This window comes from Saccopteryx leptura, chromosome 6, assembly GCF_036850995.1.
Source record: "Saccopteryx leptura isolate mSacLep1 chromosome 6, mSacLep1_pri_phased_curated, whole genome shotgun sequence".
NCBI lineage: Eukaryota > Metazoa > Chordata > Mammalia > Chiroptera > Emballonuridae > Saccopteryx > Saccopteryx leptura.
Window position 1 is genome coordinate 127,207,794 of NC_089508.1, and position 24,464 is coordinate 127,232,257.

Consider the following 24,464-nt stretch of genomic DNA (forward strand, 5'->3'; position numbering starts at 1 on the left):
CTCTCTCCTTTCCTGTCTCTTTCCCTTTAAAAAAAAAATTAAAAAGATAAAAATTCACTAATAAAAAAATTTCAAATTAAACTACAAAACAATTCAAATCAAACCATTAAACTACAAAATACATAGCTATTTAGCAAAAGATTAAAAAGCAAACCAAGACAACTGTATTTGTGGCAGAGAGAAAATCTTAATCAAGCATATATCTTCTGTCAGATATCAGGTAGGTCAGCGGTCGGCAAACTCATTAGTCCACAGAACCAAATATCAACAGTACAATGATTGAAATTTCGTTGAGAGCCAAATTTTTTAAACTTAAACTATATAGGTAGGTACATTCCTTATCAAGGTAGCGCCCGCACGTGGTATTTTGTGGAAGAGCCACACTCAATGGGCCAAAGAGCCGCAGTTTGCCAACCAGGCTAGGTGATTTATGTATGCGATTTCATTCTAACTACCACCCTGTGAGCTATGTATTATTCCTAATAAATAGAAATCAGAATAAGAGTCGCCAAAAATCAGGACTCTTGGGCTTCAGGAGAATCCTTTTATATTATATATGAATATAATTATAATCATAACATAATCCTTTGGTGAAAAGGATGCAAAATGGGGTCTTACTGATGAGCACAGGATTTTTATTTGACCAGCACAGTATTTTAAAAGTCCAACTTCCAGTGTTTTCCGTCAAAGCATGAATTGTAGTCTCCAGTTTAGCAAATGTTACTTGCCTAGGCTACTGCAGTAAGTTTACAATTCCTGCTTTAAAGCATTTTTTTTTTTAATCTAAACAAGTGAATAGCTGCTCTCCTTGCCTCCCCATTACTAAAAGAGGTATGGCTTTGAGCATTGGCTATCCTGGCACTAACTAGGTGCTGTAACGCCATGTCAGAGGGCACTTACAAGTGCCGGGACAATGTGGAGATACTCTTAACAGGGGCTGCTCTATCTTTTATAGAGCACTTTGAAAATCTGTGTGTGTATTTCCACTTGGCACGATTCTGAGACAGCCCTAGTGGCCTTCAGTTGTCTGGAACAAGGGATTCTCAATATACCACAAAATAGGAAATGATTTGTACAGCAAAGAATTGTCGTTTTTTCCTACACAACTTTCAAATGACATTCAAGATGGAAAACTTGTTCTGAGCCTAGAACCTTAGTAAGTTTTAAATATATACAATGGTTTTAATCATCACTGTTTTCCAGGAATGTAAGTACTGTGTAAAGTGAGGAAAGATTTGGAACTTTACCTAGAGTCGTTCACCTTTTCAGAAAATCCATATCAATAGCAGTGCACCCTATACTGAGTCACCACTACCAGCACAACTGTACTGGTCAGCATTAGCAGCTGTCACATTCTTGATTTTTCTATATATGGATATAAACTTCACTGTCTTCCTCTGTAGCCATGCCTATGCATTTACAGTCTAAACTAAGGTATTTTATTGTAAGTTCCTTCCTCCTTTATATTACATTGAAGCCATTACATATTCTTTTCTTAATAATGTGTACTGAATTTCACTTTAGGATACTAAAGTGAACTTATGAAAATGTGTTATAAAAAAAGGACATAGATAGATACTTGCCCTGGCCGGGTAGCTCAGTTGGTTAGAGCATTGTCCTAACATGCCAAGGTTGTGGGTTCCATCCCCAATCAGGGAACATACAAGAAATCAACCAATGAATGCATAAATAAGTGGAACAACAAAACGAAGTTTCTCTCTCTCCCTCCCTCTCTCTCTAAAAATCAATAAACAAAAATTTTTTATAAAGATAAATATATGACTTTACTTTCGGTCACCCACTAGGAGGAAGGCAATGAGGCGTAGAGTAACAGGGTGTCCCTATAACTAGATTTAACTTGACAGCAGTACTGAGAAGCACACACTTCAAATTTTATGGAAATTCATTATCAATCTTTCTTAGTAGAGGTGGATAATTCAGTGGAAAGGCCAGTCTGCTAACGACGACTTGAAATGCACATTTTATGATATAAATGGTTTGTCAGAAAAACCATCCTTGAAATAACCTGGTCTTTCTCACCAGTACTTTATTTTCTTCTTCACTTTCCTATGACCCACCAGAGCTGCAGCTGACCTCTTTAAAGAGAAACATTTTATAAGTACCAGGCCCTACAACTCCAAATTATACATACATACCACTTTATAATACAGCAGTTTAAAAAGCATTTTTCCATACATTCTCATGTAATCTCATAGAAACCTTATGGGAATCAAGGGTTATACTAATTTTAAACATAGAAACCAGCCCTGGGCCCTGGCCGGTTAGCTCAGTGGTAGAGCGTCGGCCTGGCATGCAGGAGTCCCGGGTTCGATTCCCGACCAGGGCACACAGGAGAAGCGCCCATCTGCTTCTCTATCCTCCCCCTCTCCTTTCTCTCTGTCTCTCTCTTCCCCTCCCGCAGCCAAGGCTCCAGTGGAGCAAAGTTGGCCCGGGCGCTGAGGATGGCTCTATGGCCTCAGCCTCAGGCACTAGAATGGCTCTGGTTGCAACAGAGCAACACCCGACAGGCAGAGCATCGCCCCCTGGTGGGCAAAACTGGTGGATCCCGGTCGGACGCATGCGGGAGTCTGTCTGACTGCCTCCCCGTTTCCAGCTACGGAAAAATGCAACAACAACAACCAAAAAAAAGACCAAAAAAAACCAAACCCCAGCCCTGGCCGGTTGGTTCAGTGGTAGAGCACTGACCTGGCGTACAAGAGTCCCGGGTTTGATTTCCGGCCAGGGCAGACAGGAGAAGCGCCCATCTGCTTCTCCACCCCTCCCCTTCTCCTTCCTCTCTGTCTCTCTTTTCCCCTCCGCAGCCAAGGCTCCATGGGAGCAAAGATGGCCCGGGCATTGAGGATGGCTCTGTGGCCTCTGCCTCAGAGGCTAGAATGGCTCTGGTTGCAACAGAGCGTTGCCCCAGATGAGCAGAGCATCGCCCCCTGGTGGGCATGCCGGGTGGATCCCGGCTGGGCACATGCGGGAGTCTGTCTGACTGCCTCCCCGTTTCCAACTTCAGAAAAATACAAAAAAAAAAAAAAAAACAACCCATAGGAACTAAAATGGAAATAGAATTTGGGCTACTGCCAAATCCAGTGTTTTTTCTACTCCACTCCATTGTCCCAGAAAATGACCTATTTAATATAGTTTTGTATTCACATTTTACATTTACAATGGTGACAGAAATTAAGAATTTACTGTATTTCTCCATGTTTAAGACACACCCTTTTTTGAAAAATTTGGGGTCTAAAAACTGGGTGTGTCTTATATAGTGATTGTAGATTTTTTTTAATAAATAAATTTTTATTAATTTTAATAGGGTTGATTATAGATTTTTTTACTTGCATATTTCCTGCTTTTTTGCTCTTATTTTTGTGGTCATTGTTGAAGACAGTGATTCGTCATCAAACATAGGTGAAGACAAGCTAATGGATAGGAGTTTTGACAGTGATGAGGAGTTTTATGAATAAAACTTAAGTTCAATAACTTTATGTAATATACTTTTTTTTTCTAATTTTGGGCCCCAAAATTAAGGTGCATCTTATACATGGGAAAATACAATATTTATCCTGTAATATTGTCTCCAATAGTGTTTCGGCATCAAATGTAAACTATACTAGTACTCCAGTTTCTTAACCCTTTTTGTAATACGAACGTCCATGTACGTCCTCGTGCCTCCTGACCATCCAGGGTATGATCAATTATTTTAAAAATGTGTATGGCGGCCTGACCTGTGGTGGCGCAGTGGGATAAAGCGTCGACCTGGAACACTGAAGTCGCCGGTTCAAAACCTTGGGCTTGCCTGGTCAAGGCACATATGGGAGTTGATGCTTCCTGCTCCTCCCCCTTCTCTCTCTCTCTCTGTCTCTCTCTCACTCCTCTCTCTCTAAAAAATCAATAAAATATTTTTTTAAAAAAATGTGTATAGCAACATTAAAAAAAGGCAAATGTATGTTCTTCTTATTTCCATAAGTTAGTTATCAAACAAACATGATTTTAAGTTAATAAAACGAACTGGAACTAATTTCATTTTGGGGGGGGACTCACTCCTGGGGGTCAGCGAGCATGAAAAAAACTCACTACTCAAAGAGTTAAAAACTATGAGTTATATTTAACACTTCATAAAACTGCCTTAAATATATTTCAAATAAATATATATAAGTATAGTTTTCATTATGCTTTATGTTACTTAGCATTATTCACCCTGGAACATATTAATTATTGTTCAATTCTTGTTATTCTTATAGCCACTTTGCTCCAGCTCCCACTAAAAGGACAAGAAGGTGTTATCTCTTATCCTGAATTACTGATAAACAATGACACATCTCTGGTTAAAAAAAAAAAAAAAAAAGCCTTATAATAAAGTTCACGACACCATGATCTTCCTTAGTGGTGAAGTCTAACTGTAAAGAAATCACATCCCGGTTCGATTCCCGGCCAGGGCACACAGGAGAAGCGCCCATTTGCTTCTCCACCCCTCCCCCTCTCCTTCCTCTCTGTCTCTCTCTTCCCGCAGTGAAGGCTCCATTGGAGCAAAGGCTCCAATTGGAGCAAAGATGCTCCATTGGAGCAAAGATGGCCGGGCGCTGGGGATGGCTCCTTGGCCTCTGCCCCAGGCGCTAGAGTGGCTCTGGCTACGCCCCGGAGGGGCAGAGCCTCGCCCCCTGGTGGGCAGAGCATTGCCTCCTGGTGGGCATCCTGGGTGGATTCTGGTCGGGCGCATGTGGGAGGCTGTCTGACTGTCTCTCCCCGTTTCCAGCTTCAGAAAAATACAAAAAAATAAAAAAAATAAAAAAAAAATAAAGAGCAAACATAACAACTGACATTCCCATAAAAATGAAAAAGCCTAATTTCTAAGAGCCAAAGGTTAAACTTTTACTTGGCTCCATCTAGTCCAGTGAGTGAACTTTTATAAAATTCTTGCTTCTGTGAGTTAAACAAAGACTGGAAATAATTCATACTGTAAGTTTTTGGTAACTAAATAAAAAGTTACTTGTGAAGGTTATAACAAACAGAATCCTGTGTTAAGTATTATAGACAGAACTGAAATTCATTTTAATGAATTCCAAAGTTAATCTTTTTTTTTTTTTTTTTAATTTATGACCACAGAACTGTAGAGTTAAAAACAAACTAATTTCCAACCCTTCAAAACTTTTGGAAAGTCCATTTCATTCCATATTCATTCCCATAAAGCTCCTCCAGAGCTCCTAAAACAAGTACAATACCCCCCTCCCGCCCCCCCCCCCCCCCCCCCCCCCCCCCCCGCCATCCCTTATCCAGTTTCAGTTTCTGTGGTTTCAGTTACCCATTGTCAATAGCAGGTTGAAATGTTAAATGCAAAATTTCAGAAATAAACAATTTATAGTTTTGAGTCTTGAACTGCTTGCTCTTCTAAGTCGTGTGATGAAACCTCCCACCATCCCACCTTGTCTCTCCCAGAACAAGAAACATCCCTTTGTCCAGGCTATCCATGTATAAGCAAGCTGTCAGTCACTTAATAGCCATCTAGGTTATCAGATGGACTGTCCTGGTATCACAGTGCTTGTGTTCAAGCAACTCAGATTTTCTTAATAATGGCCCCAAATCCAAAAGTAGTGATGCTGGCAACTTGAGTAAGCCAAGGACAAGCCTTAAACTGTTTTCCTTTAAGGGGAAAGATCATTCTCAATTTAATAAAGAAAGAAAAAAAATGTATGGTGAGGTTGCTAAGATCTACAGTAAGAATGAATCTTCTATCCATGAAATTGCCTAATTTATAAGTTAAGCTTTATCACACAGATTTGTATGTACAGGAAAAAACAGTAAAGTATAACTAAGTGACTGACAGTTTGCCTCTCCTACACAGATATGCTAGACAAGGGAATGACTGACGTCTGGGAGGGATGTAGTGGGATAGCGCAACATTTCTCTTTTTTTTTTTTTTTTAAATTCAGTGAGAGGAGTTAGGCAAGACAGACTCCCGCATGCACCCTGACTGGGATCCGCCCGGCAAGCCCAGTAGGGGGCAATGCTCTGCCCATGGGGGGCGTTGCTCAGCAACTGATCTCTTCTTAGAGCCCTAGGAAGAGACCATGGAACCATCCTCAGTGCCGGGGCCAACTCGCTCCAATAGAGCCATGGCTGCAGGAGAGGAAGAGAGAGAGAGAGAGAGAGAGAGAGAAGGGAGAGGGGGAAGGATGGAAAGCAGATAGGCACTTCTCCTGTGTGCCCTGACCAGGAACTGAACCCAGGACTTCCAAACGACAGGCCAACGTTCTACCACTGATGGCCGGGAAGCACATTTCATCACACTATTCAGAAGGGCAAGCAGTTCAAAACTGATCAATTGTTTATTTCTGGAATTTTCCATGTAATATTTTCAGACTGCTGTTGACCTTGGATAGATGAAATCAAGGAAAAGTGAAATGATGGGTAAAAGGGGACCTCTGTACTTACTTAGGAGCTCAATAGGGTCCAGTATTATCCAGTTTCAGGAATTCCCTCGGGGTCTTAGAACATATTCCCCACAGATACTTGGGGGAGGGAGAATTACTGTACCAGATATACATATAAAGAGATCCTCACTTTTGTTTTATGAGGTCTCTCTCACTCAGTTCTTCGACCTACTTAGAATAGTAACGACACTGAGTGCAAATAACTATTCTTCTGCTAATTTCATTAAAATCATCTTCTTAATACTAAACCTATACTTTTATTCCCCCGTGCTCTAGGCCACCGCTTTTCGATACAGCGCATCCATCTTTGGAGACTGCCTAATTCCCTTACTTCATTTACACTGCCACCTTGAAGGTATTAATAAATAATCACATCCCCCTAGAGTTCCTTTTCCTAAATTTAGCTCCTCAGGCTTTCTCCTAAGTCTTATGCTTCCATTAATGTAGAATTATCTGCATCTTTCTTTAAATGTGGTTGGAAAGTGTTAATTATTTGGCGTTCGATCCTACTGTGAAAACACTTAACACTGTTATAGGTATCATAATTTTGATATGTGATCACTACGTTATTTGTCTAATTCAATTACAGTTTATTGCAAGTTATCTGAAAACCCTTTACAGTTGCTCTTTTCCAGGTAGCAGTGTCCTGGTCTGTATTAAAGCTGTTTACTTCTTCCTTGATGACTGACATGAGATTCAGCATCAACAAATGTAAGTTCAGTGCTAGAACCTGACTTCATGCTTCACCATGGTTTCTAACCTGCTAAACTTAAATAATTAAAAACTTCTATTAAAAACAATTTTTTTTACTTATTAATTTGAGGGAAAGAGAAAGAAACAGGAAGACAGAGGAAGGAGAAGAGAGATAGAGGGGGAAGAGGGACAGAGGAAGGGAAAGACAGAGGAAGGGGAAGAAAGAGAGGGGAAGGGGAGGAGAAGAAAGCACTGATATATTGTTCCACTTCCTGACCAGGGATAGAACAGGACACTCCAAACCAACTGACCTACCTGGCCAGGACTGAAGTTAAATTTAATGTATTCCTTTAATCAAAAAATGTTATAGTACATTCCTTCAATCCATGAACTGAGAAGTAGTTCATAGACAGTTGTGAACATAGGACATCTTGTTGCCTTTTTCCCCCCTCCAAGAAGCAATGTCTAAAAATGAGAAAATAATCTTTACCTAGGATCTTGATGGTTCTACTTCCCCTTCCCCCCTTCCCTTGGCCAGTAGTCAAGTCATTCTGTCCTCACCAGAAATGTGCCTCAGACAGCAGCATCAGAGTAAGCATTCAGCTCAGAAAAAAAAAAATAGTGCTCTCAGCCCCATACTTAACCAATAACTCAAAGAAGGGGCTACTAGGGAATGAGGAACAAGCTCTAATGTAAAAGAAAGGATAACTGAACATACCGGAAAACTTGTGCTTTGATTATGATATTCAAGTTACTGTAGCTTCCCCCTTTTCCCAAATTCAAATAGGATAAAAAAAAAATCAGTATTATGTAACTAAATTGCTAATGCATTAATTCAATAATGCCCTATTTTCTTTACTAATAATGGTACATGTTGATGTTACTGATAAACAACTCATGAAAATCTTTATTGCATTTACAAAACTCATCATATTGTTCTAGACTACGTGTTATATAAAAAATAAAGACAAAATTACTGGCCTGACCTGGGATGCTGAGGTCCCAGGTTCAAAACCCCAAGTTTGCTGGCTTGAGTGTAGGCTTGCTAGCTTGAGCATGAGATGCTCACTGGCTTAAAGCCAAAAGTAGGTGGCTTGAGGAAAGGGTTAATTGCTGCCCCCTACCCCTGGCCCACATCAAGGCACATATGAGAAGCAATCAATAAACAAATAAAGTGATGCAAGTACGAGTTGGTGCTTCTCATCTCTCCCTTCCTGTCTTTCCTTTCCCTCCCTCTCCCTCCCTTTCTCTCTCTTAAAAAAAAAAAAAAGGGGGCCTGACCTGTGGTGGCGCAGTGGATGGAGCGTCAACCTGGAAATGCTGAGGTCACCGGTTCGAAACCCTGGGCTTGCCTGGTCAAGGCACATGTGGGAGTTGATGCTTCCTGCTCCTCCCCCCCTTCTCTCTCTGTCTCTCTCCTCTCTCTCTCTCTCCCTCTCTCTCTCCTTTCTAAAATGAATAAATAAATATTAAAAAAAAAAAAGTTACTCAATAGCCGAAAATGCAGTTTTTCAAAAATTGGCCAATTAATGAATTATGAAATCAATATAGAAGGTCACAAGTTTTTATTAAATATACTACAAAATAAGAGTAGTTACTATTTTACAAAACATTATGTATTCTGCACATACTTAGTCAAAAATAAAATCTATTTCTCAATGTGGGTCACAAAAAAAGTTTGAAAGCCCTTCTCTCAACAGCTTTTATATTTTTAAAGTCATTTCAACATGATTACATGTGAACCAAATAACCCTACTTTACTAAAATATTGTGGCATCTAGACAATTTTAGTTTGTAATGTTAACTTTTCAGGTTATTTTTAAATTAATAAGCAGAAAGGATGTGGCTGGTAACTGTTGAAACTAGGTGATGATTATATAGGAGTTTATTACATTACATACTCTCCTTTTTATACATTTGAAATTCTAACAAAAATGTAAAAGAAAAAAGCAAGGAAATGGACCTACCTAATAGATACAAGTAAAGATCATGAATACACTGCTCACAAAAATTAGGGGATCAGGGAATGTGCAGATACTCCAGTACTTTCAGCCTTTTGTATCATGCATTTTCACCAATGAAATAAAAGTTGGTTTTGCATCTCATTTGTATAATCGAACTTTCTTTGACTTGTCGTTTGCTTTTCTGATGTTCTTGTTTAATAAAAAAATTCAAATGCTTCTTTTTTATCGCTTCATGTTCATTTTGAAATATCCCCTAATTTTTGTGAGCAGTATACAGTATGTAAACTGAAACTTTTACATATCATTTCCAAGGAATGTCAATCTAGGGACTTCCTCAGATTTAATTCAGAGTTGAACAGTAATGGACAAGTTTAAAGGTCTTTAAAAAATACATAAGGGGAAAGAGAAACTAAGTCATAAATTGAAAACAAAACTTCTTGAAGGATAACACAAAATTACAATTAATGAAGTGTTCTTCACTGTCTCTTCAATAGTCAACTACTTTTCAATCAACAGAGAAAACACAATATATCTACCTACCAGGCAGTGATTATCACTTAATTGCTTAATTCACAATATGAGATCTCTGTGACAGACACCATTCTGCCCTCCTTGAAACAAGAACTCTAAGTGTTGTCTGATGTAAGACTGCAGGCAGTTGGATTTCAAAATATGCAAGCGTTAAAGTCAATTTTCCTTATTTCTTAAAAGCAAGTCTCTAAAACCTTATTAAAGCAGAAAGTAGGCTCTCTCTAAGCCCTATACTCATTAGTCATACCAAAGCAGTAAGGTTAATAGAGTTGTGTAATTTTAGAATTGGAAGGGAATTTAGACAACATTTAGTCCAGTGGTTTTTAAATACAATCAGGAAGAATAGAAGAATCAATAGCATAATAATTTATGTATGCAAGCATAGTCTTACTTTTTTTTTTTGTATTTTTCTGAAGCTGGAAACGGGGAGAGACAGTCAGACAGACTCCTGCACGCGCCCGACCGGGATCCACCCGGCACGCCCCCCAGGGGTGACGCTCTGACCACCAGGGAGCGATGCTCTGCCCCTCCGGGGCGTCGCTCTGCCGGGACCAGAGCCACTCTAGCGCCTGGGGTAGAGGCCAAGGAGCCATCCCCAGCACCCGGGCCATCTTTGCTCCAATGGAGCCTTGGCTGCGGGAGGGGAAGAGAGAGACAGAGAGGAAGGAGGGGGGGGGTGGAGAAGCAAATGGGCGCTTCTCCTGTGTGCCCTGGCCGGGAATTGAACCTGGGTCCCCCACACGCCAGGCTGACGCTCTACCGCTGAGCCAACCGGCCAGAGCTTTTTTTTTTTTTTTTTTTTTAAGCAGCATATGCGACACTTTGCCTTGTTATTCTATCAGAAAAGAACTTGACACTTTGTCTTGTATTTTATATTTAATCACTTTTAGAATGTGAGTATACATTTGAATATGACTAAAACTACTGGTACAATTTGCAACAACGTTTTCTAATAATAGAACCTTCCATACTATATAGAACACTGACACTTTTCAGTGATTTCACATCATCTTATTTATTTTTAATGGATTTTTTGGAGAAAGAGAGACATCGGTTTGTTATTCTACTTATTTATGCATTCATTGGTTGATTCTTTTATGTACTCTGACCAGGGATCAACCCGCACCCTTGGCATATGGGGATGACGCTCTAACCAACTCAGTCAGCTACGTGGTCATGGCTCATATCATCTCATTTATAATTCACAGTTTAGTCAATTTGAAGCAATACTTGGGTGTAACAATGATATAAACCAAGATAAAGTGAAGGGAAGCATATCTAAATTGATAGCTTCTGGAAAATACCATAAAGCAGTGGTTCTCAACCTTTCTAATGCCGTGACCCTGCAATACAGTTCCTCATGTTGTGGTGACCCCAAACCAAAAAATAATTTTGGTGGCTACTTCATAACTGTAATTTTGCTACAGTTAGGATTTGGAATGTAAATACCTGATCTGCATTATGTATCCTCATTGCTACAAATCAAACATAATTTAAATATAGTGATTAATCACAAAACAATATTTAATTATATATTGAGAAATACTTATTACTAATGGACCTCCTTACCTAGTGTATTGGGGCTACCATTCCGTAAATAGCTGCTTAACTAATGGATCTGTTTTTTCCAGATTAGTGGCAAGTTTCCTATATAGAACAGTGTGAACTATGTCATAGGATACACTGCAGTTTCTGCACAGCATGGTATCTTTCAGGGCTCTTTCACACTATAAAGCAGCGGTTTCTGCGGTGGAATCCACATTTCATTTACTTCAATGGGAGACCCATGTGCCTGACCAGGCGGTGGAACAGTGGATAGAGAGTTGGACTGGGATGCGGAGAATCCAGGTTCAAGACCCCAAGGTCGCCAGCTTGAGTGCAGGCTCATCTGGTTTGAGCAAGGCTCACCAGCTTGGACCCAAGGTCACTGGCTTGAGCAAGGGGTTACTCGGTCTGCTGTAGCCCCCCGGTCAAGGCACATATGAGAAATCATTCAATGAACAACTAAGGAACCACAACAAAGAATCGATGTTTCTCATCTCTATACCTTCCTGTCTATCTGTCCCTATTTGTCCCTCTCGCTGACTCTCCCCATCTCTGCCATAAAAAAAAAAAAATTATCTTAACTAGGTTTGATTAATAAATGTATATTTTGTATACAGTGAATCCCCAGATTATAAACATACCACTTGCGTACAACTCATACTTACAAACAGAGCACCATAAGGGCTGTTGGTAATCAACTGCAGTTGGACATCAGTGAAAATGATATAGAGCCACTCGACTCCCATGGCAAAGAACTAACCAATGAAGACTTTATGGAACCACAGAAGCAGATAACAGCATTTAGGTAAAAAAAAACAGGAACTTAGAAGCTCCAGAACCAAAAATGTTTTCTTCAAAAGAGTTAGCTGATGCTTTCCATCTCACTGAAGCAGAAATGGCAAAGTTACAGGAGCAAGATCCTGATACAGAGAGGCTCACCAAATTTAACTGTACAGTTACCGAAGGCCTGAGATGCTACAACGCCATTTATGATGAGAAAAAGAAAAGCTCTGTACAAACCACCCTGGATGCCTCTTCAAGAGACTGACTCCAGCAGCAGAATCAAACCCTGACTCAGCCTCTTCAACAAGTCCGTCATCTTCTGCATCATCCAAGACTGTTTAAGACTGTATTTGAAAATGTTTAAGTATGTATACTCATAGAAAGGTAAAAATAAATACTATGTTAAAATAAGATCTACGTTGCATTTAATATGTAAATGTACCTATTCCAACTTACATACAGATTCAACTTAAGAACAAAAGCTAAACCTCTGTGGTGCTTAACCTGGGGACTGCTTGTGTACACAAAAGCAAACAAAAAAGAAAGTTAAGCCTACTTTCAATTTTAGATAATAGTTGAAATTATGTACAAATCTTGACTCCCTCCCCAATATTGATAAACTCTTCAAAAACAGGTAATTTATCCAAATATTTATTCAATTTTTAATATTTGTGTATCAATTATTCCTGAATTAATGCTTTTATAAAAGATTACCAAAATATTTCACTTTAAATTCAGTGAGAAGTTTATGCCTATAAAATACAACAGCTTATAATCAACTAATTTTACTGGAGAGGTTTCCTGCCTTCTCAAAGCTAATCCTTACTAATTAAAATTGGGAACTCTGAAAAAAATAATAATCATCCACAAAACCTTACCAATTTTTAAAAGATTTGTCTAAGGTATTACCTAAGAATTAAACTTCACATTATCAGTGACATTTTTAAAAATTCATGTAAAATGATAATGTTTTGTTGAAAGAGGCACACTGAAAGCCAGGTCTGTTGTTCACGTGAGGTGATTTTGCACTATTTTAACTTTGATGTGTGAATTTACTTTTTTTGGTCTATTTATTCTTTCTGATAGAATCTATTCTTCCAGATACTCCTCAAAAGAAAATTCATTCCTCATTCTTGCGTCCTGCTTTTCTCCTTGTAGTACTATAACCTTTCTTCTATTTCTTTCTCTTACAATTTCATCCTCTTCTTCAGATCCTGTCCAGATTGTGTTCTCACTATAAACAATTTAATAGAATGCATCAGAATATTTTTCACAAAATTCACTTCTTCTGAAACATCTTTGAAAAAAAATTTTTTTTATTTTTTATTTATTCATTTTAGAAAGGGGGGGGGGGAGAGAGAAGGCGGGGAGGAGCAGGAAGCATCAACTCCCATATGTGCCTTGACCAGGCAAGCCCAGGGTTTCGAACCGGCAACCTCAGCATTTCCAGGTTGACGCTTTATCCACTGCGCCACCACAGGTCAGGCTCTTTGAAAAATTTTATTCAAACTTTACTCATGGTTTCTCTACATACTTCATTTGTATAAAGACTAGCAACTTATTTCCTTCCCAAATCGTCTTGTAAAACAAACACTTTCATATATATACATTCAGCAAAGTTTCCCATTTTACATAGGAAACCTTTCTTTGAAAAAGTAACTCAAACTAAATAAATGAAAAAACAATGTCCATATTGACAGAGTACTTTTCTAGTCACACATGATCATCTTTGCAGACCCAGTTAATTTTTTTTTTTTTTGCATTTTTCTGAAGCTGGAAACAGGGAGGCAGTTGTGCACAGCTGCTATAGTTAACATCTGTCTGCTGCTGCTTGTTTCAGTTCACCCAAAGAGGCAAGGCACAATAGCAAATACACATCTAAAAATGTATTCGGAGAGAAAATTGCCAAGCCACTTAAGCAAATAGCACTTGACAGCAAAGAAAAAGATTCATGAACTATCTAATGCAAACACTGGCATTCTTACAAAGTCCAAGGTTCACTGCTACCTAGTATCACCCAAGCAAATTGGTTTCTTAAAATTTAGATCATTAGTAGTAAAATTAATTAGACTCCTTATTTTCTCCCACTAAACTCAGTTAATTATCCAACTTTATATTCCTACTATGAATATAGTGTATTTTTATACTTCACCCCACATCCATTCATCAGCCATCATCTCCAACACCCCCACTGTGGGCCAGACACTGCGTTCTCCCTTAGTCACAACAATGGGTTCTATGAGAAGATAGTTCACTGAAAGGAGAAGAAAGCCATGTAATCAATCTCCCAGGCAATGAAATAGAAATACAAACTTCCTCACCAGAATTTGAAATCACAGCACTGTTGGTCACTTTTTTTAGAGTTACATATGCCAAAGTGCCAATCTTTCTGTGTGGGGCCTTCAAACAGCCTACTTAACTTTATTCAAGATGACAGCATTAACAAATGTTCAATATATACTTGATCTCTGAAAATAACTAATAATGCTATTTTTTAAAAGGTAACAGTAGTATTAACATTTAATTCACTAGAGAGCAAACATTTAGTACATACAGTACTGTTATGTTATATGAAGTAACAGTATGTTACTGTAATTTAACATCTACAGGTATTAGTAACATACACTAATAAGTGTTACATATAGTAAAAATTTACTCCCTACTGAGACTATATGCCAAGCAGAACTCTAAATGCTTGATTGTATCTCACTGAATCCTCACATAATCTCTATGGGATTGGCATCATTAAAAATCCCATTTCACAAATGATAAAACTGAGGCTTGTAAGTATAAAGTACCTTACTCAAGGTGACTTAGCTACAGAGAGCTGGGACTTAAATCTGGGTCTATCTGGGTCTAGAGCAGCGGTTCTCAAAGTGTGTGCCAGGGCACACTGGTGCACCCTATGGTATTCCACAGAAATATGTGCCTGTTGGGGATCAAAAAACCAACAGGGTTTTTGGAGGACAGAGGTGTGGGGAATTGGCTGTAAACTGACAGTCTGCCCAACCCCCCACCTCATTTGCCTGATTAGGTTGCAAAAGGCTATTAAGCTGTGGTGCTGGATTATTTACACTACCCCCCATGTTCCCCGGAAAGACTGGAGGTAAGTTTCTTCTATCCTTTGTTTGGTGAAAAGTTAAGATTTGCTAATGGCCTCATTTTGTCCTATAAATAAAGCAAGTTGAGGTTTTGGGGCACACTTTGTTCTTGCCAGCAGCAATTACAGGGCCCTCCCGACCATATTTTCTTAATTCCGCATATTTTATTAATTCTGTACTGTTTCCACTCGGGACCTGGAGATACTAGCTGCGCTGGTTCACGGCATGTGCTCAGATATAAAAATAAATATAGTTACTCTATTTCATTACGGAAATACCGCTTTTTGTTAACACATCATTATTATATTTATTATTAACACATCATTACATTATTTTTAGATAAATACACCCAAATAAAATGGATAGATTTCTCAAAAAGAAGCATGATATTGGAGAATCCAATTCTGGAAGTGAGCAAAAGTTAAATGTAAATAAAATAGGACTTGAAGGCTAATGGGCAGAATTTAATTTAAAGCATTTTCTATCACTTAACACTGAACAATACAATTGGATTAGAAACCCATTCATGGAAGCTTCGAGTGATTTTGGTTTAACATTAACGGAAGAAGAACTGGCAGCTATATCCACTGATCGTGGATTGATGATTAAACATAAGGAACTGTCTTCTGAAGCCTTTTGGATTTCTATAAAAGAAGAATATGTGGCAATATCTTAAAAAGCTTTGAACATTTTCTACAATTTTCAACATCCTTCTTATGTGAATTGGGATTTTCTACCCTCAACACAATTAAAGAGTAAAAAGAGAGAAATTCTTCAATGTATTAACAAGAAAATGAGTCTGCCTTTCAAATATATGCCCAAACATTGAAGAAATCACTAGGACACATCAGGCTCATGTTTCTCACAAACACAAGAATGAAAAAACTTAACACATTCACACCGGGACCTGCCAAATTTACTAAATCTTACTAAGAATGTATCTATATATATAAAAAGATAACATTTTGTTTATTTTTTAACCTCTCTTCTTTATGAGTTCTAAAAAGCTTAACTCAAAAAATGTTACATAAAAATGTTTTTTAATGTCAGAATAAATTTAATTTTGTCGTATTTATTTCGTTTAATTACCATAAAAGCATGGTTGCATTTTATATTTTCTTTAATATTTGACTTATTATAATATATTCCTCAGAAATTTGAATATAGTGCACCTACAATTATTTGTAGGATTTTAAATGTGCCCCGACTTCAAAAAGTCTGAGAACCACTGGTCTAGAGTCTGTGTTCTTTATTACCATAAGTACTGCTTGACTTACACTCATTCAACTTTAATTTCAGTCTGAAGCTTCTGAAAGTCTTAACAGGACGGTTAATTTTTAGGACAAGTTTCTTCATTCAAAATGAACTACATTTACCTTGTCACATACAGAAGCAACATCTTAAGCTCTGGCCAGATAACTCAGTTGGTTCAAGCACCATCCCGACACACCAAGGTTGCAGGTTTATCTCCCATCAGGGCACATACAAGAATCAACCCATGAATGCATTACTAAGCGGAACAACAAATTGAGATCTCTCTGTCTCTCTCTTCCTCCCCCCTCTGAAATAAATAAATAAATAAATACAATTTTAAAACAATTAACATTTTAAAGATTTTACTTGAAACTATAGCCTTACAAATTTAAATATTTGCATACGGGGAAAAACCTGAATGAAAACCCTGAATCTCTATGGTAATGGGTCAAAGCTGGAAGAGACCTTGAGGGTCATCTAGTCCAGTAGTTTTCATTCTTTTTACACTTGATGACCAGTGAAAACAAGAGAACGATTTCAGGGACCGCTAAGGCAGAAATCACCCTGAGCATAAGCGAATTCAACTAAGATCAGGGTCTACAATCTTCATACAACATCAGGGTGCTTAACTCTTTCACAGACGGTGTGAAAGTTCTGGCAGACTGCTCTACAGATTGGCAGTTGAAAAATACTGATCTAGTACTTCAGTTTAGGAATAATGAAACAGAGACCTTTTAAACACCTATACTCAATTTAATCTACCACACACCGAATCCAGAAACATGTAGGTGAACCCCAGTTCTTTTTAATTCATCATTTAAAATAAATAACCTAATATTTCAATATCATAGAGAGCATGACATTCATTTCTGAAGCACTGTAAGAAAATAAAAGCTCATGCCTGACCAGGCGGTGGCACAATGGAGCGTTGGACTGGGATGTGGAAGGACCCAGGTTCGAGACCCCAGGTCGCCAGCTTGAGCGTGGGTTCATCTGGTTTGAGCAAAAAGCTCACCAGCTTGGACCCAAGGTCGCTGGTTACTTGGTCTGCTGAAGGCCCAAGGTCAAGGCACATACAAGAAAACAATCAATGAACTAAGGTGCCACAATGAAAAATTGATGATTGATGCTTCTCATCTCTCTCTGTTCCTGTCTGTCCGTCCCTATCTATCCTTCTCTCTGACTCTCTGTCCCTGTAAAAAAAAGAAAAAAGAAAAGAAAAGCTCACAAAATCCTCCAGCTTAGGAGTCACAAGTCACACTGCTTTGGTTCTCTACCAGGTCTGGGATCTGAACACCTGGCCAACCTCATCCGAGTAGATGAGAAAATCAAGAGTCAGCAGAGTTAAAAAAAATTTGCCTATGATCATACCCCTAAAGAATAAATGGACTGGGATCCAACCCCAGAAGAGTCTGTGTAGCGCACAACTTCAGCCATCATTGACTGTATTAAATGAAAAAAGACTGACAAAGTTCTGTTCTATTATTATTAATTTTAGAGAGGAAAGAAGAAACATCAATTTGTTGTTCCACTCATTCACACATTCACTGGCTGACACTTGTTTGTGCCCAGACCAGGGATCGAACCCACAACTTTGGCGTATCCGAACAAGGCTCTAACCAACTCCCCTACCTGGCCAGAGTCAAGCTGATATAGTTCTTAGCAGAGTTCCAGTCACACATGCATTGTATCAATGTTTGCTTTAACAGAAGTTAGAAGGGTCCTGTTCAAGCTGGAAAACATACTAATATACTCCACTGCCAAACTCTGGTGGAATGTGAGCAGAAATGAGAAAGGAATATGCTGTCAGAAATCAGCCTCACATCTACAGACGTTCTCTACTTCTTTCCTCCCAGGAGTTTTGATATCTCTTTTAAAACCAATCCCTTCCTGCCTGCGAGAGCCCACTTGCAGTTAATTCACACTCCCCTCGTATCACTGAGCAAAAGTTAATGCTTCTAGAACTCTAAACAAAGACACCCCTAAAATGACAATTTTTAAAAGTCTAATAAATATATTCTAATTCAAGAAAAAATAAAAAGAAAGAAAACACAAACTCCATGACATGAAGTCAGACTATTGTAGGGTTATTACCAATTAAAATCTTGAATCTGCCTGACCTGTGGTGGCGCAGTGGATAAAGCATCAACCTGGAAACGCTGAGGTTGCCGGTTCAAAACCCTGGGCTTGCCTGGTCAAGGCACATATGGGAGTTGATGCTTCCTGCGTGCGCGCTCGCTCTCTCTCTCTCTCTCTCTCTCTCTCTCCCTCTCCTCTCTATAATGAATAAATAAAATCTTAAATAAAAAGTTAAAATAAAATAAAATCTTGAATCTAATTATGTTACAGAAAGCTAAAAAATAAAAATAAAAAAGCATCCTTACCTATGTGGATTCAACCATAAATAATGGCCATTTTTTCCTTGAATTAAATGTACGCTGGCCCTGGCCGGTTGGCTCAGCAGTAGAGCGTCGGCCTGGCATGCGGGGGACCCGGGTTCGATTCTCGGTCAGGGCACATAGGAGAAGCGCCCATTTGCTTCTCCACCCCCACCCCCTCCTTCCTCTCTGTCTCTCTCATCCTCTCCTGCAGCGAGGCTCCATTGGAGCAAAGATGGCCCGGGCGCTGGGGATGGCTCCTTGGCCCCTGCCCCAGGCGCTGGAGTGGCTCTGGTCGCGGCAGAGCGAAGCCCTGGAGGGGCAGAGCATCGCCCCCTGGTGAGCATGCCGGGTGGATCCCGGTCGGGCGCATGCGGGAGTCTGACTGTCTCTCCCCCGTTTCCAGCTTCAGAAAAATACAAAAAAATACAACAACAACAAAAAATGTACACACATTTGTGCTCGCTTCAGAAGCACATATACTAAATGTACGTACATTCATTTAGGTCAACTACAAACTCGGCTTCACTTCACCAGACATGTCATTTCAAGGAAAAGGCTGCATTAAGCTATATATCAGGGTCAGTGATATATGGGCTCCTGGGTTCGATTCCCCCGCAGGGCACACAGGAGAAGGGAACCATCTGCTGCTCTCTCCCCTCCATCTCCCCATCCCACAGCCAGTGGCTAGGTTGGTCCTAGCCGTCAGCTTCAGGTGCTAAAAATAGCTTAGTACTTGAGCATCAGGCCAAGACCAGGCTGCCAAGTGGATCCCAGTCAGGGCGCACACATGCGGGAGTCTGTTTCACTATCTCCCTTCCTCTCACTTTAAAAAAAAAAAAAAAAAAAAAGAACAAATATTACTGAGACCAGCCAGATAAGGCTCTGAAGGTCTATGCAGAAACCTTGACTTAGTTGCTAAAAAAAAAAACCCCTACAATTTTGCTGTATTATCAATCATTGAAAAATGCTATGCCAGCAGAGATTACACGTGTTAAGATAAAGAATCTCTCACCTATGGTGCCAAATTGCCAAATGAAACTATGCTATTTCCACAAACCGAGTAGCTGAAATTAGTACAGTGTAAGGCTTAAGTCATATTGTTAACACACAAACTAAACGCTGGTAAGACAAATCAGCTAACTGCATCCTGCCATCATGCTTTGGGGGAAAGAGGAAAAATGCCCAATATACTTAACACATTCAATACTACAGACAGAAAAATGTTTCCTTCCTAACCCCTGCAGTGACAATTCACAGCCATCAAGCATACACAGGATTTGATTGGTATAATTTGGTACAACACATACTTATATTTAACCAATGATGCTTTTCAAAATCTTTTAGTAGATATATTTTCACTGTAATCTTCAGCATTTTAAGCCTACATTCTACTTATGAATGCTTAATTCCACTGGCACTATCATTGATCTTTTTCTAGATGAAAGTCATTTTCATTTCAGCTATTCCAACAAGAGCTATTTTAAATTGTTCTAGCATAACAAAAAAACACTGATGAACTGGCAAAAATAAACTATAGTTCATTATCTATTAGTGACTCCCCATTCTTTTCTATAAAAGGATTTTTAAACCTCTTAAAGTTTAGTTCCACAAGAGCAGAAACCAGTTCTCAGTAACTTGAAAGATCCATGCAGCAGCTGATCGATCGCACGCGCCTTCAACTATCAGAACCTTTTCAGTCCAGAACAGATCCCACCGTGACTCCTCACCATTTCGCCTTCTCTAAGGAGCTTCAGTTCAAAACCGAATTCTCCCGTTTCCACTGGACCCTGTACGCATCCCCGGTACCACTTCCATGCTCCACAGGAAGAACCTTTCTTCTGACTTGAAACTTTTAGATGTTAAAAACCCGCTTCTTCTGCCTCCCTCGCTGCAGCCCCTGCCCTCACCCCGTCCAACGCAGTGAGCTGTGCCCCTGCGTCACGAAGGCCCAGCTCAGGACCCCTCCTAACACATCCTGCACACTGCAAACCCACCTTGCACCCGGCTTCCTGCAGGACTCCCCTGCCGCACCCAGCTACCCTTTTTTGCCTGATAAATACCGTATTTCCCCATGTATAACACGATACCATGTATAACACGATACCATGTATAAGACGCACCTTAATTTGGGGGCCTGAAATTTGAAATAATGTATTACATAAAGTTACTGAACTCAAGTTTTATTCATCATAAAATTCATACAACTCATCACTGTCAAAATTCCCACCCATTAGCTTGTCCACATCTGTCTGATGACGAATCAGTTTTCAACAATGAGTGCAAAAACAAGCGCGAAAAAGCAGGAAATGCAAGTAAAAAATCTACAACCGTATAAAACGCACCCAGTTTTTAGACCCAAAATTTTTCGGGGAAAAATGCTTCTTATACATAGGGAAATACGGTAGTCCCTCGCCTCAGTCAAGGCCCTTGCTCCCCACCCTCTCCTTATTTAGGAGCTCCCTCTGGCTCCCCCAGCCACGACCCTTGAATGCCCTGCACGTTTCCCCCGTCCCCCCCCCCCCCAGCACGCTCCGCGCCGCCGCCGCCGCCGCTACCCTCGCAGACCCCCCACTGCAGTCAGCCTGCACCTCCGCTCCCCAACCACCTCTCCCTCCTTCTCCCCCTCCCACTCTACTCCTTCGGCTCCCGCCCTCCTGAGGGATCTACCCAACTGAGCACTCCCCGGCTCAGAGGGATGTCACCTGTCCCCCGAGGCCCAGGCAGGCTCCCACACGACCCTCGCGCATCCCGCTGACACCACTCCCCCGCGCTCCCGAAACACAGATGCCGGTCTCCCAACGCCCTCGGTGAACGCGGCGCTCCTCCCCACCCGCCCCCGCTACTCCGCCGGGGGTCCCCTCCCGACGCGGACAACTAGCCCCGCACTGGGGCGCCCCGAAGCCAGCAGCACACCTCGGGCTGCGATCGCCGCCCCCACGTCTCGGACGGGCGCCTACGGTTCTCACGCCCGCGCCCCCGGCTAGCGACTCGGCTGCTCTCCCCGCGGGTCTGCAGCCCCGCAGACTCGCTCCCAGGGGCCCCCAGCCCCAGGCCCGGGCCGCCCCCGGTTCCCTGCTTACCATTCTGAGCGGCGCCAGGCCCTGGGAGGAGGGAGCCAGAGACCAGTAGCAGCGAGAGGGCCAGGGCGCTGGGCACCGACGAGCCCGACATCCTCTCCGCAGAAGACCAGAAAGCGAATGAGCCGGGGCCGGAGCTCGAGCCCGGGAAGGGAGGGGAAGGAGGGAGGGGGCGGGCGGGCGGGCGCGCGAGGAGTGAGCGAGGCAGGCAGCCACGGCACCGCTCCGTCCTTCCCCGTCCTCCTACCGCCGCAGCGCCCAAGCCTCGCGAGACCTTCACCTCCGGGATCGTGGGCGGCTGAAGAGTGATGCCAGCAGGGCTCGCGAGAACAGAGGCGGCCTCAACTAGTGCTCCCGCCCCCTCGGGTTTCTTGTCCCCGCCCCTGCACGGGCTGATTGGCCAAGCTCGAGGTGGGTCACGTTCCAAGGGCGCTTCTGTGCACGTGATGGAGCGAGGTGGAAGTTCTTCTAGCTCCTGGGTCCAGGGGACACTGGGGAGTATGTGTCCAGCTCAGCTAGTGCCTGTGTGACGCCGGAGCGCCGGGGATTAACAGGAAGCTTTCCTTAAGCCACCCTGCCTTTTGGTCGTGGGAACTCCTGGCTGCGGAATGTGACACACCCTGCCTCTCTGATGCCTTTTTTCCCTTGTCCCCAAGGAAACCCTGCTATTTCTTGTTTCTGGACTTTGACCTTAGACCCCTGCTGGCCTCTAGTTGCAACCTCCCTCTTTTACCTACTGTTTTAACTTTCCAGGCTAAATGATAACACTCCCCATGCCCGGTATTATTTTGAGCTTTTTCTGCCTGTACACCTGCTTCCTCCGCTTGAGATGACCTCACCCTTCTATTTGCCCCTGCCCTGTTTAGGCCTTATTTACCTTCATAAAAATCCCAGGGCCTGAAGTTTAACCTAATTGCTAGTTAGAATCTGAATTCTACAAGGAAGTCATCATGTATTAATTCATAAGACAATCCTCAGAAGCATTTTCATGCAGCAAACGTTTACTGACTACCTGCTGTGTACCAGGTTTTCATACCTGCTGTGAAACCCAGATGAAAACAGGGTCCCCACTCTTAAGTTCACAATCTAGTCCATCAGAAGAGCGAGGAAGAGGATAAATGACCTACAAAGTAAGACAGACACCAGCACAGTGCTCCAGCAATGTCATTGCTACTGTTTGCAAGGAACTTTGGGAAATGCTCTTTTTTTTTTTTTTTCCAGAGACAGAGAGAGAGTCAGAGAGAGGGATAGATAGAGACAGACAGGAACGAAGAGAAATGAGAAGTATCAATCATTAGTTTTTCATTGCGACATTTTAGTTGTTCATTGATTGCTTTCTCATATGTGCCTTGACCTTGGGCCTTCAGCAGACCGAGTAACCCCTTGCTCAAGCCAGTGACCTTGGGTCCAAGCTGGTGAGCTTTTGCTCAAACCAGATGAGCCCGCGCTCAAGCTGGTGACCTCGGGGTCTCGAACCTGGGTCTTCCGCATCCCAGTCTGACTCTCTATCCACTGCGCCACTGCCTGGTCAGGCAGGAAATGTTCTTTTTATGGGTATTTTTTTGTCCTACCCATAGCACTGTTATTCTATAGTTGGCAAAGGAGTTCCTGTGGCTTAGTTTATCCCTGACTCAAAGCGCACATCCTGGGGCGAGTTTGTGGAGTGAAACTGAGAGGAGCAGTTAAAAGTCCTGATGATCTGAGAGCTGGAGAATCTAGAGGTAGGAACAGTCACCACCACCCTCACAGAGAATGTAGAGGAAGAAGCATTCACCAGGACCCTTGCAGAGAAACTAGAGGAAGGAGCAGTCACCACCACCCTCGTAGAGAATCTGGAAGAAAGAGCATTCACCATGACCCTCACATGCTCAAGTCAAAGTAGTAACAAGTTTGCTACATGAACTTGAACTGCTGGTGGTTCCAGACTGAGCTTTCTAGCCAGCACCAGGACTACAACAATGGCATGTTGTTAATGGAAATGAAAACTATATTCTTCACGACCTCGGGTGTATGAGTGACAAGAACCTTCTCATGGGAAAAGGTTGGACAAAAGTCATTCTGCAGACAGCCCTCTTTATAGAAGACTCCAGAGCCACCTGTGATGAAAGTGAGATTTTCAGCTGATGGAAATTTTTGGTTGGATGCAACCATTCTGCCTCATAACAGTAGCTAACATCCCTATTTGATCCTTACAACAAGGGAGCCTTACAAAATGGTTATGCTCATTTTGTAAGTAGGGAAACTGAGGCTAAGTGAGGTATGACTTGCCCAGGATTTGAGTATTTGTGCTCATCATTAACACTAAGCAGTGTGATTTGCCGCCTTCTAGGCTCATGACAGGAATGCATTTCCACTTGAAAATTGGGAATGGCTTGTTACTTGTTTTGGCCAGTGAAGTGTGAAAAGTGGTATGTATTATCTCTGAGCAGACACATTTCATTTTCGTTACGGACACTATCATACTCTTGCCTGCATTGTAATCAGTGATCACGATGGTGAGAGCATGTGTCTAAATGAAACTATGTCAGCCTAGGCCTTTGAGTTAACATGATAAGCCCAGGCCTCTGCCAACTCACACAGACCTAGTCGTGTCTGTTGTGTTAAGCTACTGATGAAGGTGTTTTCTCCTGCTGGATCATCTGGACTATTCTGGTTAGGAGAGAGAGGAAATTTAAGTTCATCCCACCACCTCTACCAC

General features: G+C 41.4%; 1 protein-coding gene across 1 annotated transcript in view; it reads right to left on the reverse strand.

Moving 5' to 3' along the window:
* Positions 1-22,018, reverse strand: part of NPTN (neuroplastin) — an 83,480-nt gene extending 61,462 nt beyond the window's left edge. The window contains exon 1 of the mRNA XM_066341536.1: positions 21,770-22,018. Within this exon, the coding sequence (XP_066197633.1) occupies positions 21,770-21,860 (91 nt within the window). The 5' untranslated portion in view covers positions 21,861-22,018. The remainder of the gene's footprint in view (positions 1-21,769) is intronic.
* Positions 22,019-24,464: the final 2,446 nt, after the last annotated feature.